At 44.7% G+C, this 15,087-nt stretch overlaps 2 protein-coding genes across 2 annotated transcripts in view; one reads left to right on the top strand and one right to left on the bottom strand.

Moving 5' to 3' along the window:
• Nucleotides 1-15,087, bottom strand: part of FAM98A (family with sequence similarity 98 member A) — a 582,326-nt gene that overhangs the window by 212,664 nt on the left and 354,575 nt on the right. The gene's annotated exons all lie outside the window — the stretch shown is intronic.
• LTBP1 (latent transforming growth factor beta binding protein 1) overlaps nt 1-15,087 on the top strand; it is a 275,135-nt gene that overhangs the window by 88,392 nt on the left and 171,656 nt on the right. Inside the window, exon 4 of the mRNA XM_049784171.1 lies at nt 11,369-11,536. Within this exon, the coding sequence (XP_049640128.1) occupies nt 11,369-11,536 (168 nt within the window). The remainder of the gene's footprint in view (nt 1-11,368; nt 11,537-15,087) is intronic.

Raw genomic sequence — 15,087 nt, forward strand, 5'->3', positions numbered from 1 at the left:
CTCTCTCTCTCACTCTCTCTCACTCATTCTTTCTCTCTCTCTGATTCTGATCTCTCTCTCTCACTCTCTCACTCATTCTTTCTCTCTTTCTCTCTCTCTGATTCTGATCTCTCTCTTTCTCTCTCTCTCTCTCTCTGATTTGCAATAACTAAAGGGGTATCATGTCTATCACTTTATCTGTTTTTGGCACAGTTTTTTGTCCAGAGTGATCATTTTCAACTCTCATTGTCATAGTGGTCCTTTCTCAGAGAATTCTTTTGTTTGTACTCAAATCACACCAGGCTGTACTCAGGGTTTACTGTAGGCTCCGTGTTCGGGGATCCCTCCTGGCACTATTCAGGGGCCATACATGGTGGCAGGGATTGAACTAAGGTCAATAAGTAGCATTTTAAAGTAACTGCCTACCCACTGTACAATCTTACTATATCTCTGGCCCTCAGATCTAATATTTGGGGGGAGGAAGGTCATTTTATCTGTGCTACATGGGGCTCAGGTCACCCTATGGGGTGCTGGGGATTTGAACCCAGGTCAGCTGCACGCCAACGTATGTAAGCACTCCTCCTGGACTCTCTCTCAAGCTTTCAGCTCGAATTCTTTATGAGATTGCTCTGGAGACTGTCTTTATGTCCTGATTCCATATGGGTCAGACCTTTAATCTGAGCATATGCAGCTCCTGTGAGCCCTAACCATGGATTTTGCCCCTCACCCTTGCCCCTTAGCTACCCTTCTATTCCATACTTTCTGGAGACCACCCAAGTTGGGCATGGAGGGGGTGAAGAAGGAATGGAATCAAGGCTCTCTTTCTCTCTCTCTCTCTCTCTCTCTCTCTCTCTCTCTCTCTCTCTCTTTCTCTCTCTCCCTTTTTTAAAACATTTCATGGGGCCGGAGAGATAGCATGGAGGTAGCACATTTTTTTTGCATGCAGAAGTATGGTGGTTCGAATCCCGGCATCCCATATCGTCCCCAGAGCCTGCCAGGAGCAATTTCTGAGCGTAGAGCCAGGAGGAACCCCTGACCACTGCTGGGTGTGACCCAAAAGCCAAAAAAAAAAAAAAAAACAAAAACCAAAAAAAAAAACCCAAAACAAAAAACAAACATTTCACCAGGAGATGAGACCCTATGATCTGTCTGACTTACATAGTCCTAAGCTTGCCCCCATTGAGCTGTAGTTCTTCAAATATTCATGGTACCAGGGAGCCTGTGGGCACAGAGTGGCAGTGTTTAGAGGCACTGTGAGATTTTTCAGCACCAAGGCTGATGATGACACTGATACAGAAAATGGAAAGGAATGTACCCAGGGGCTGGAGAGATAGCACAGCCGTAGGGCGTCTGCCTTGCATGCAGGAGGACGGTGGTTTTAATCTCGGCATCCTATATGATCTCCCAAGTCTGCTAGGAGAGATTTCTTTTTTTTTTTTTTTTTTTTTTTTTTTTTAAAAGGCAAAAAGCACAAAACATTTTTATTTTTTATATATTATTTTTATATACTCATTTTTTTTTTTTAAGATTATTTTTTTTTCTCTTTATTTGGATATTTTGATTACATAAATGATTGTGATAAGGTTTCAGTCCTATAAAGATCACCCCTCTTCACCAGTGCAACATTCCCGCCACCAAAGTCCCAAATCTCCCTCCATCCCACCCCACCCCCACCTGTACTCCAGACAGGCTTTCCAGTTCCCTCATTCATTCACTTGATTATGGTAGTTCTCAGTGTAGTTATTTCTATAACTGTGCTCATCACTCTTGTGGTGAGCTTCATGGAGTGAGCTGGTGTTCCAGCTCTCCTCTAATTGTCTCTGAGGATTGTTACAAAAATGACTTTTATTTTTCTTAAGACCCATAGATGAGTGAGACTATTCTGCGTCTCTCTCTCTCCCTCTGACTTATTTCACTGAGCATGATAGATTCCATGTACATCCATGTATAGGAAAATTTCATGACTTCATCTCTCCTGACGGCTGCATAATATTCCATTGTGTATATGTACCACAATTTCTTTAGCCATTCGTCTGTTGAAGGGCATCTTGGTTGTTTCCAGAGCCTGGCTATTGTGAATAGTGCTGCAATAAATATAGGTGTGAGGAAGGGGTTTTTGTATTGTATTCTTGTGCTCCTAGGGTATATCCCTAGGAGTGGAATAGCTGGGTCGAATGGGAGCTCAATTTCCAGTTTTTGAAGAAACCTCCATATCGCTTTCCATAGAGGCTGTACTAGACGGCATTCCCACCAGCAGTGGATAAGAGTTCCTTTCTCTCCACATCCCCGCCAGCACTGATTGTTCTCATTCTTTGTGATGTGCGCCAATCTCTGTGGTGTGAGGTGGTATCTCATCGTTGTTTTGATTTGCATCTCTCTGATGATTAGTGACGAGGAGCATTTTTTCATGTGTCTTTTGGCCATTTGTATTTCTTTTTTATCAAAGTGTCTGTTCATTTCTTTTCCCCATTTTTTGATGGGATTAGATGTTTTTTTTTTGTAAAGTTCTGTCAGTGCCCTGTATATTTTGGATATTAGCCCCTTATCTGAAGGATGTTGGGTGAATAGTTTCTCCCACTCAGTGGGTGACTCTTGTATCCTGGGCACTATTTCTTTTGAGGTGCAGAAGCTTTTCAGTTTAATGTATTCCCATCTGTTAATCTCTGCTTCCACTTGTTTGGAAAGTGCAGTTTCCTCCTTGAAGATACCTTTAGTCTCAATGTCATGGAGTGTTTTACCGACATGTTGTTCTATATACCTTATGGTATCTGGTCTGATATCAAGGTCTTTAATCCATTTGGATTTTACCTTCGTACATGATGTTAACTGGGGGTCTATGTTCGCTTTTTTGCAAGTCGCTAACCAGTTCTGCCAGCACCACTTGTTGAAGAGATTTTCTCTGCTCCACTTAGGATTTCTTGCTCCTTTGTCAAAAATTAGGTAATTGTATGCCTGGGGAATGTTCTCTGAGAACTCAAGCCTATTCCACTGATCTGAGGGTCTGTCTTTATTCCAATACCATGCTGTTTTAATAACTATTGCTTTGTAGTACAGTTTAAAGTTGGGGAAAGTAATGCCTCCCATTTTCCTTTTCCCTAGGAGTGCTTTAGCTATTCGAGGATGTTTATTGTTCCAGATGAACTTCATAAGTGTTTGATCCACTTCTTTGAAGAATGTCATGGGTATTTTTAAGGGGATCGCATTAAATCTGTATAATGCTTTGGGGAGTATTGCCATTTTAATGATGTTAATCCTGCCAAGCCATGAGCAGGGTAAGTGTTTCCATTTCCGTGTGTCCTCTCTTATTTCTTGGAGCAGGGCTTTATAGTTTTCTTTGTATAGGTCCTTCACGTCTTTGGTCAAGTTGACTCCAAGATATTTGAGTTTGTGTGGCACTATTGTGAATGGGATTGCTTTCCTGACTTCCATCTCCTCCCTATTATTATTGGTGTATAAAAAGGCCATTGATTTCTGTAGGTTGATTTTGTAGCCTGCCACCTTGCTATATGAATCTATTATTTCTAGAAGCTTTTTGGTGGAGTCTTTAGGGTTTTCTAAGTAGAGTATCATATCATCTGCAAACAATGAGAGTTTGACTTCTTCCTTTCCTATCTGAATTCCCTTGATATCTTTTTCTTGCCTGATCGCTATAGCAAGAACTTCCAGTACTATATTGAAGAGGAGTGGTGAGAGAGGACAGCCTTGTCTTGTACCCGAATTTAGAGGAAAGGCTTTTAGTTTTTCTCCATTGAGGATAATATTTGCCATTGGCTTGTGGTAGATGGCTTCAACTAGATTGAGAAAGGTTCCTTCCATTCCCATCTTGCTGAGAGTTTTGATCAAGAATGGGTGTTGGACCTTATCAAATGCTTTCTCTGCATCTATTGATATGATCATGTGATTTTTATTTTTCTTGTTGTTGATGTTGTGTATGATGTTAATAGATTTACGGATGTTAAACCATCCTTGCATTCCTGGGATGAAGCCTACTTGGTCGTAGTGTATGATCTTCTTGATGATGCATTGGATCCTATTTGCCAGGATTTTGTTGAAGATCTTTGCATCAGCATTCATCAGGGATATTGGTCTGTAATTTTCTTTTTTGGCAGCATCTCTGTCTGGTTTTGGTATCAAGGTAATGTTGGCTTCATAAAAGCTGTTTGGGAGAGTTCCCTTTTTTTCAATTTCATGGAAGAGTCTGGCTAGGATTGGTAGTAGCTCCTCTTGAAAGATTTGAAAAAATTCATTAGGAAAACCATCTGGGCCTGGGCTTTTCTTTTTTGGTAGATGTTTGATTACAGTTTCAATTTCCTCAGTAGTGATGGGGGTGTTTAGATATGCTACATCCTCCTTACTTAAATGTGGAAGGTTATAAGTGTCCAAGAATTTTTCCATTTCTTCTAGGTTCTCATGTTTTGTAGCATAAAGTTTCTCAAAGTAGCCTCTGATTATCCTTTGGATCTCTGCAATTTCTGTTGTGATCTCCCCCTTTTCATTTCTGATACGGGTTATCAGATTTCTCTCTCTCTCTTTCTTTGTGAGTTTTGCCAATGGTCTATCAATCTTGTTTATTTTTTCAAAGAACCAGCTTCTGCTTTCATTGATCTTTCGGATTGCTTTTTGGTTTTCCACTTCATTGAGTTCCGCTTTCAGCTTTATTATTTCCTTCTGTCTCCCTATTTTTGGTTCATTCTGTTGGTCATTTTCTAATTGTTTAAGCTGCGCCATTAAGTTATTCAGGTATGCTCCTTCTTCCTTCCTGATGTGTGCTTGTAGAGCTATAAATTTTCCTCTCAGGACTGCTTTTGCTGTGTCCCATAGATTCTGGCAGTTTGTGTCTTCATTATCATTTGTTTCCAGGAAAGTTTTGATTTCCTTTTTGATTTCATCTCGGACCCACTGGTTGTTCAGTAGCAGGGTGTTTAATTTCCAATTGTTAAAGTTTTTCTTCTGTGTGGCTTTGTAGTTCACATCTAATTTCAGAGCCTTGTGGTCAGCAAAGGTAGCCTGCAAGATTTCTATCCTCTTGATTTTATGGAGGTATGTTTTATGTGTCAGCATGTAGTCTATTCTGGAGAATGACCCATGTACATTGGAAAAGAATGTGTATCCAGGTTTTTTGGGATGGAGTGTCCTGTATATATCTACTAGTCCTCTTTCTTCCATAACACTTTTCAGGGCTAGTATGTTTTTGTTGGGTTTCAGTCTGGTTGACCTATCAAGTGTTGATAGGGCTGTGTTGAAGTCTCCCACAATGATTGTGTTATTATTGATTTCTTCTTTCAGATTTGTCAGTAATTGTATTAGATAATTTGCTGGTCTCTCATTGGGTGCATATATGTTTAATAGTCTGATTTCTTCCTGTTGCACATATCCCTTGATTAGTACATAGTGTCCATCTTTGTCCCTTACCACTTTTCTGAGTATAAAGTTGGTGTCATCTGATATTAATATGGCCACCCCAGCTTTTTTCAGGGTGTTGTTTGCTTGGATAATTTTCTTCCAACCTTTGATTTTGAGTCTATGTTTGTTCTGACTATTCAGATGTGTTTCTTGTAGGCAGCAGAAGGTTGGATTCATCTTTTTGACCCATTTTGCCACTCTGTGTCTTTTAATTGGTGAATTTAGTCCATTGACATTGAGGGAGATGATTGTCATAGGATTTAATGTCATCTTTGTAGATAAGTTTGCTGTGTTTGTTGGTCTCTCTTGTCTTAGAGTAGACCTGTCAGTTTTTCCTTTAAGGCTGGTTTATCTTCTGTGAAGTTTCTGAGCTGTTGTTTATCCGTGAAGCTGTGTATTCTTCCTCCAAACCTGAATGTGAGTCGGGCTGGGTGCAGTATTCTTGGGGAGGCATTCATTTCATTCAATCTTGTCACAATATCCAACCACTGTCTTCTGGCCTTGAGAGTTTCTTGTGACATGTCTGCTGTAAGTCTTAGGGATGCTCCTTTGAATGTAATTTCCCCTTTTGATCTTGCTGCTTTCAGTATTCTATCCCTATCTATGGGATTTGTCATTGTAACGAGGATGTGTCTTGGTGTGTTTTTCTTTGGGTCTCTTTTAGCTGGTATTCTTCGGGCATGCAGTATTTGATTGCATGTAGGCTTTAACTCTGGGAGTATCTCTTTGATGATGTCTTTGACAGTTGATTCTTCTTGGAGATCTCCTTCCTGGGTTTCTGGGACTCCAATGATTCTTATGTTGTTTCTGTTGAGTTTATCAAAGACTTCTATTTTCATCTCTTCGCATGCCTTGAGTACATTTTCCATTGCCTGTTCGTTTGTCTTAATGTTCTTTTCCAATTTCTTCTGTTGTGTTGAGCTTTTCTGCATCTCATCTTCCAGTACTCCGATTCTCTCCTCAGCTGCTGATACCCTGTTGGCGAGGCTATCCATTGTGGTTTTCAGTTGAGCAACCGTATTTTTCAGATCTGTTATTTCAGTTTGGAGTTTTCTGATTTCTGTTTTTGTGTTCTCTTCAGATCGATCTATGCTCTTTTTGAGGTCTACAAACATATTCCATATTTCTACTCTAAACTCCTTATCTGAAAGGTTAATCAGGTGGTTGTAATTTATTAGATCAACCGAGCTTTCGTCTTCATTCTCTATGGATGGTGTTTGCCTGCGAGTTTTCCCCATTGTCACGCTTGTAGTGTGGTTTTTCCTGCGTGTTGTGGTGGGGTTCATTGATTAGGAAGAGTTCGCGGCTGCAAAGGGAAGCGAAGCGGCTGAGCGCTTCTGTTGCCTCTAGTTGCAAGTCCTCAGAGTGAACAAAGGCAGGGCAAGGTAGAGCGATCCTGCAGCCCCAGAATGCAGCTGCTCACCAGCTTCAAAATGCAGTTTTTTAGGGGTGCACTCCCTAGGCCCCTGAGGAAACCTTCGGAAGTTCAGAAGCACAGTTTCAGGCAGACAGAGATAGGAGTTTTCCCCGAAGTCCTCAGAGTAAACAAAGGCAGGGCAGGGCAAAGCGATTCCGCGGCCCCACAATGCAGGCACTCACCAGCTTCAGAATGCAGTGTTTTTGGGGGTGCGCTCCCTAGGCCCCTGAGGAAACCTTCGGAAGTTCAGAAGCACAGTTTCAGGCAGACAGAGATAGGAGTTTTCCCCGAAGTCCTCAGAGTGAACAAAGCTAGGAGAGATTTCTGAGTGCAGAGTCAGGAGTAACCCCTGAACTCAGGTGTGTGTGAGCCAAAAGCCAAAAGAAAGGAAGGAAGGAAGGAAGGAAGGAAGGAAGGAAGGAAGGAAGGAAAGAAAAAGGAAAGGAACGTACCCACAGATTCCACACTTGGCAAAGCTTCCAGAAGCAAATGCAGATCTAGTGCAGTTCTAGGTGACTCTCTGACTCAATGGACCAATGTCTCTAAAGCGCAGGAGAAAGGGGAACTAAAATGTGTCTTCTGCATCCAAGATGGGAACATTAAAAAAATAAACAACAATAAAACCAGAGTGGAGTCATAGGAAAGTGTTTGCCTTTAAAAAAAATACAAGTGATGGGACCAGAGCCATAGCACAGTAGAGAGGGTGTTTACTTTGCATATGGCCCATCCAGGTTCAATCTCCGGCATCCCATAGGTCCTCCGAGACTGCCAGGAGTGATTCCTGAGTACAGGCGCCAGGAGTAACCCTGAGTGCCAATGGTTGTTGCTAAAAAACCAAACCAAACCAAAACAGAAAGCAAATACAGATTATTATGCTCCCCCAATTATTAATTATTATTATTATTATTATTATTATTATTATTATTATTTACCAACAAGAAGTAAAGTCCATTTAAAGAAGCAATAGTGGGGTCAAGACAATAGTACAAAGAGTGGGGAGGGTGTTTTCCTTACATGTAGCAGACCTGAATTCCATCCCTGGCATTCCAAAGGGCCCCCTGAGCCTGCCAGGAGTGATTTCCGAGGGCAGGACTAGGAGTAACCCCTGAGTGCTGCTGGATGTGGCTCAAAGAGCAAATGAATGAATAAATAAATAAATAAGGAGAGAGATAGACACATAATAGTCTCACTAATCTATGGGATTTAAGAAAAGTAAAATACATTATGGAAATAATACACAGAGACAATGGAGATGAGGACTGAAGATCCGGCCCACAATATAAAGTTTACCACAAAGAGTGGTGAATGCAGTTAGAGAAATAACTACACTAACGACTATCATGACAATGTTAACGAGTGAGAGAAATAAAATGCCTATCTTGGAAACATTTAGGGGGTGGGGAGAAGAAAAAAAGGGGCATTGTTGGTGGAAATGTTGCACTGGTGAAGTGGGGCGTGTTCTTTTTATGACTGAAACCCAACTATAAACATGTTTGTAATCATGCTGCTTAAATAAAAATATTAACAAATTGGGGCTGGAGTGATAGCACTGTGGTAGGGCGTTCACCTTGCATGTGTCGGACCCAGGATGGACCTGGGTTTGATTCCCAGCATCCCATATGGTTTTCCTAGCCTGCCAGGAGCGATTTTTGAGTGCAGAGTCAGGAGTAATTCCTGAGCGCTGCTGGGTGTGGACCAAAAGCAAACAAAAAATATTTAAAAATTAATATAATATAATATACTAAAATAAAATAAAAAGGGCAATAGACCCGGAAACTCTCCAGTGCTGATAAACCACAACCAACCCCATGTGGTGGTGACATGTGATGACATGCCTGGCCTGCTCTGGGCATCTCACGGACATGCCTGTGTGACCATGGTGCTCATGGCAGCTGGGTGGCTGTGAGCTTATGGCTCCACCAACTAATTTTATAATTGGACCAACGGAATAGAGAGTCTCTAAAAGTTGGAAGCGGGGGAAGGCTGCTGTCTTCTTTTTCGGCTAGTTCTTACACTCACCATCATGCACACAGAGAACATTCTGAAGATGTTAACAAGCATGACAGCCAGATAGGTGGCGCCTTTTCTCCTGCTGCTGTGGAAAGGCAGAACCTTTGGGGAGTGACATTTTTTTCTTTTGTTTTTTGGGCCACACCAGTGATGCTCAGGGGTTACTCTTGGCTATGTGGTCAGAAATTAATCCTTGCTTGGGGGACTACATGGGAAGCCGGGGATCAAACTGAGGTCTGTCTTGGATCAGCTGTGTGAAAGGCAAATGTCCTACTGCTACACTACGCTATCACTCGGGCCTCAGGCGATCGGGATGGTGGTGGTGAATTTTGTATGATCATGGCACCAGCCTCCTTCAGTGGCTTGAAATGACTGCTGGGGGCAGAGGGTCATTCCTGGGAGCACTTGCAGAATAGAATGTTCTGGATCTTTGACTTCAACCCCTCAAGGCATCAGGAGGGGAGTTCCAGCTCAGAGACCCACAGGCCCCATCCCCTGAACTGTTCGATTAACCTCCTGGTCCTGCATGGAGTCTTCTGGAAATTTCCTCTTGTTTCCAACCTTGCTCCAAGCAAGCAGTCCACCGCCCTTGACAGCAAGTCCTGATCTCTTGTGGTTGAAACGCTGTGACTATATATGTGACTATGGGTGATACTGAAGGAAATGGGAGGCCTTCTCATCTTCTGGAAGCAGAGTGATCTTTTGGGAGGATCAGGCCAGCATGCACCCTTGGCCCTGATGACAGCATGGAGGAACAGGCTGGGGAAGCTTCTTGGGGAGTTGAACCCAAGTGAAGGGGTCCACATGAGTCCAGCTCAGGGAGCAGGGGTTCGAAACTGCTTCTTAGGACCTCTTGGCTTGGCTCTCTTGGTGGGTTGTGGGGAGACTCAAATCAAGGTAAAGTCACCCAGGCTCTGAGTCCCTGTTGCCCCTGCAAATCCTAATGGTTCCTGAGCTCAAATGGTGACCTCTGTGTGACTTTTGTGGAGGTAGTGTGTACAGACCTCCTGAGGGGAGAAGTCTGGTCTCAGGGAAGCAGTCGGATGGGCTGGGGTTTGAGGGGACACAGGCAGCAGAGGAAAGCTAACTCTGCCTTTCTGGATCCTTCATGGAGAGCCTGAGCAGGGCTCCCCACAATCTGATGTCTTCTGGGACAAACTCTTGTTTCCAACCATGCAACATCTCTGCTCTCTGTTTTGGAGGATGAAGGACTGTTTGGGGGTCCCATCTCAGGTGTAGACATTTAAGTCAAACTAAGGATGTGTTTTAGTGGGAGAGCCCAAGGCTGGCAGAAGCCAGGAAAGAGGAGGCCCTGGGTTCAATCCCCAACACCCCCCAGCTCCGCCAGGTGTGCCCTACCTGCAGAACAAGTGAAAACCAGATTTCTGTATCTGCCGCTCTTTGCCAGGAAGTTGATATGGGATCTGGTAGCACAGGGCAGGTCCCGGCTGTCAGGACGGATGTGAGATTTGGGGCAGACACAGACACCTGTGGCATCTCTGTGGGATCCCATCCAGCATCACTTCCTGGATGAGCTGGCAGTGGGGCTGGATCCCCGGGCTGTGCCTGAGATGGATGTAGGAAAAAGTAATGGCATGAGAAGGAAGCTATCTATTCTGCTCCTCTCCTGCTCTGCAGAAGGGAATTCACATTCCCAGGTTGTCCCACAGTTTTGAGTCCCTGCCAGGCTGCAAATGAGTGGCCTTTTGCTTCCCTGCCTTAGAACTGGCTTTGCTTGAGGACTTCTTTCCCCAGCTCAGCAGCAGCTGAGTAGAGCCAGGATCGGGCACCAGGGAGAACCCGGGCATCAATATCCCACCCAAGATTCCTCTCCTGCAGCCCGGACCCCGGGCATTCCTGAGCTGCTTCTTGCACAAGCCAAGCCAACATCCCGAATCTCTGATGGCACTTACAAAGGGAGATGCAGCTCACCCCCGGAGGGTGCAAAGGTGTATGCCTTGCCGGGCTGCCCTGGCACAGGATGGGCCGGGGAGGAGCAGGAGTGAGTGTGCCGTGCCAGGAGATTCCAGACAGATGTTCGCAGACGCGTGAACCTTTCCTTTCCTTTCCTCCCCGGGGCGGAGTGCCAGGCGAGGAGGACACCCGCATTTTCTGCAGCCCCCCAGGGCCAGAGCCATCCCTTTCCACATCCCGGCTGCCTGTCGGCTGGCTAGCTGGGCTGGCTCCTGGGCGCGGCTGTGCCCTCGCTGCACTGCTCTTTGTCTGCCCGGGAATAAAGTGCAGCCTTGTGGTTAGGAACCTCAAGCCAGCGACTCGACTTCAAATGTGGTTTTGGAGTTCATCCCAGAACTCTGTTTGCTGAAGCTTCCTACTTCTGTTTCAGAGGCGCCGCTGGAAACCAGGGCCGAGCAGTGACGGCCGCCCTCCTGCCTGAAGACCTGTCGGGGCTGGGGCTCCTCTTCTCCTTCCCCCCTTTTTCTTTTTCTTTGGCTTGGCTTTTTTTTTTTTGGGTTCCTGGTCAACCTTGCCGGCACCCATTCATGGCTACTAAGCTGATGTGTGTGTTGTTGTTTTTTGTCTCCCTGCCACCTCTCCCAGTGAGTAACCACACGGGCCGCATCAAGGTGGTCTTCACCCCCAGCATCTGCAAAATAACCTGCACCAAGGGCAGCTGCCAGAACAGCTGCGAGAAGGGCAACACCACCACGCTCATCAGTGAGAACGGGCACGCTGCGGACACTCTGACTGCCACCAACTTCAGAGTGGGTGAGTTTTTTATTTCTCCTCCCCATCCCTTCCCACCCGGACCCATCCTACGAGGATCCGAGTCCCCAAGTGTTTGGATGTGTGCCCCTATTCTCTTTCCCCTCTCTCCTCCTCCTGCTTCAGTCCGTGTTCTCCTCTGGAACTTTCTCCCATCAAGAGTTTTTTGGAGACTTTTGGAACCTGATGTTTTGGGTAGCTCTGGGGCAATTGTCCTAAAGGTTCCAGCCAGTGAGCAGCTCACACAGGCTGCATGTGGGACGGGAGAGGGACAGCCAGGAGAAGGGGACAGGAAAGAACTTTTCTATGTTCCACTTGCTCCAAGCAAGCTTTATCTGCTTCGGGAGGAGTGGAGCTGACAGTGGGATTTGCTCTAAGTTGGCACCGACGCGGTAGTTTGCTTTCAAGTTTGAATTTCTTCAGAGCTGCCTCTTAATTGTCCGCCAGCCTGCATTTAAGTGTGGGGACTCAGACTTAGACATCTTTGTGCCACAATTTCGCTCTATATCAGAGATCGATATCTTGCACCATGAATTTAAATACGATTGATTCATTTAAATCAGTAATAATGGGGGGTGTGCCATTTGTTTCTTTTTTTCACTTTTTTTTTTTAAATATGTGGAGAAAGTCTTGCAGTTCACGCTAGGTTGTCAGCGTTCCGTGCAATCCAGGATTTTAGTCATGGAAAAAATGTCTTTTATTATTATTATTATTATCATTTGGACCAATTCTGGTTTGCCGTGTATCCTCGACTCATCAGACACCCACGCCACTGAGTGAGCGACTCACAAGAATAAGCCCAGAGTCAGACAGATAATAGAACACTGGCTCGAGCCGGTAGTTTCTGGAATATTGCTGTTTAGTCTTTAGAGCATGAGTGTGTCTGGGGCAGGGAGTGGGGAATCGTGGATTCTGTTTCAAACTGGTTTCCAGAAGACCGAAGGGAGAGAGCAGTCAGCCTGCCCTCCACACACCCACTGTCCCCTAATAGACCAGCTTTCTTTCCACTTTTCATCCCAGCCAGCGTCTGAGCATTTGTACGAGGGGAGAAGTGCCCGGAGATACTATATGGAAGGGTTTGTGACTTGGCTGGCACGAAGAGGAGCACTTGGGGTGTATTTGGGGAAAAAAAGTTTCATGGTGAGGTTTCTGCAGCTGGGCAGGAACCCCCTTTTTCCTGGGTATACACGCTGATCTGATGGAGGGGCAGGGAATGAACTGCTTCTTCTGGTCCCTTGATCTGCCATGGGCTCATTTCAGGAATGAGACAGACTTGATTTTGGGAGGGCTGGAGTTTTCTCATCTGTAAAAATTCGTAGCGTGGATGTTGTGATTGCTGGGAGTCCGTTTATCACGCAACTTTCTCTCTCTTTATCCCCTCTCCAAAAGTGATGATAGTGTTTTCAGGCTTTTGGTTCAGGCTGGTAGGACAGGACAGTGTGTGTGTGTATGTGTGTGTGTGTGTGTGTGTGTGTGTGTGTGTGTGTGTGTCTGTTTGTGTTTCAGGCTGGTTGAACAAGACCGTGTGTGTATGAGTGCCTGTGTGCACATCCAGTTTTTGGTTCTGGTTCACAGACCAGAACAGGTGTGTGTCTGTGTCTGTTGTGTTTGTGTCTCTGTGTGTTTCAGGCTAGATCAGGATGGTGTGTGTGTATCTTTGTGTTTGTGTCCAGTTTTTGGTTCAGACTGGTAGATTCATGATGGGTGGATATGTGTGTCTGTGTTTGTGTGTGTCTGTGTTTCAGGCTTGTAGAGCAGGGCATTGTGTGTGTGTATGTGTGTGTATGTGTGTGTTTGTGTGATCCAGTTTTTGGTTCAGGTTGGTAGAGCAAGATGGTGTGTGTGTGTGTGTGTGTGTGTGTTTCAGGCTGGTAGAACAGAACAGTGTGTGTGTGTCCAGTTTTTGGTTCAGGTTCATAGAGCAGAACGTGTGTGTGTGTCTGTGTGTGTGTCTGTGTGTTTCGGGCTAGAACAGGACTGTATGTGTACAAGTATGTCTGTGTGTGTTCATTTTTTGATTCAGGCTGGTAGAGCAGAATGGTGTGTGTGTGTGTGTGTGTGTGTGTGTGTGTTTCAGGCTGGTAGAACAGAACAGTTCATGTGTCCGTATGCATGTGTGTGTCTAGTTCCCCATAGGCAATTGTATTTGCTGTTTCTTTTCCTGAAGCTCCTTCAAGCCTCTCCCTGCTTCCCCTCCTCGGTCCTCTGCAGAGGCCCGTCTGGTTTGTCTGCCCCACCTCCCTCTGCTCTGCTGTAAATCTTGACGGCTGGAATGACAGCTCCATCCCATTGGATGGGGTCGGGGGATAATTGTTGGCTTTCGTCCTGTGCCTTGGGAAACTAAATATTTGAAGGCTTTCAGCACGGAGGAAGTCTCCTTGTTGAAACATGCCGCTCACATTTCCTCTCTGACATTGAAGCTGGGGTACCGGGGCAGAGCTCCTTGAGCCGGTCCAAACTAGGAAGTGGGTAGAATTCTGGACCAGAAGTTGCAAGCTGAGGCCCAGGCTGTGCTGCGGAAGAATGGGCAGAATAAAGATTGGGAGAGAAGGGACAGGGCAGAGAGGAGAAAGAGGGAGAACACAGTGTGAAATACTATTGTCTTGAAAATCATGGAGATCTTTTGCCCTTGTGTTCTGAGCTAGTTCTCTGGTCTGTCATATATTGAACAAGTTGAGGTCCTAAGTTAACAGCTTTTGAATGGAAGAATGTCAGTTTCCTGGAACTCTTAGATGGTGATTTTTTTTTTCAGAAAGGCAGAGAATGTCAGAGTTTTAATTTTTGGGGGTGTTTGGGTTATATTTTAAAGACATATAGGATTTTTAGAGACTCTGGATAATAATTTTTTTCTGGTGCAATATAATTTTGGGGGATTTCTATATATTTATATCCAATGTACTATGTCTTTGACAAAAAGACTTAGCTAGGAAAAAGTGTATACATATTTTTTCATTTGTTTGGGGGCCATACCCTGCGGTCGCACTCAGAAGTTACTCCTGGAAGACTTGAGGGACTATATGGGATGCTGGGGATTGAACCCAGGTCAGCCATGTGCAAAGCAAATGCCCTTTCCACTTTGCTATTGTTCTGGCCCCAAGCATTTATTTTTTAAAGTACTTTTGAGAAAAATTTAAAATTCATTCTCTCTTATGCACATTTCTTTCACTCCTGGAGACTTAATGTGTGCAGATGTGTGTGTATCTATATTTATCTCAGATGCCAAAGGGGGAACATACATGCATATTTTATTTGTTTTCGGAGCCACACCCAGAAGTGCTCAGAGGTTACTCCTGGCTCCATGCTTGGAAATTGTTCCTGGTGATATTTGAGACCCTGCAGTGCCAAGGTTCAGACCCAAGTGTTTGGCAACTAAGCATTCATGCACACAGCCCTGTGAGCTATCTCTCTACTAAATAGCAAAGGCTTTTAATAAAAAATCCCTAATAGCAATTATTTTTAATAGAAATATTATTTAGACAGAGTGGGTATATGGGTCAGGTCCATCTTTGCTCAGTTGTAACTCAGGGTTAAACCCTGAGGGGCTTAGGGGACCA

The sequence above is a fragment of the Suncus etruscus genome, chromosome 12 (assembly GCF_024139225.1).
Source record: "Suncus etruscus isolate mSunEtr1 chromosome 12, mSunEtr1.pri.cur, whole genome shotgun sequence".
Lineage (NCBI taxonomy): Eukaryota > Metazoa > Chordata > Mammalia > Eulipotyphla > Soricidae > Suncus > Suncus etruscus.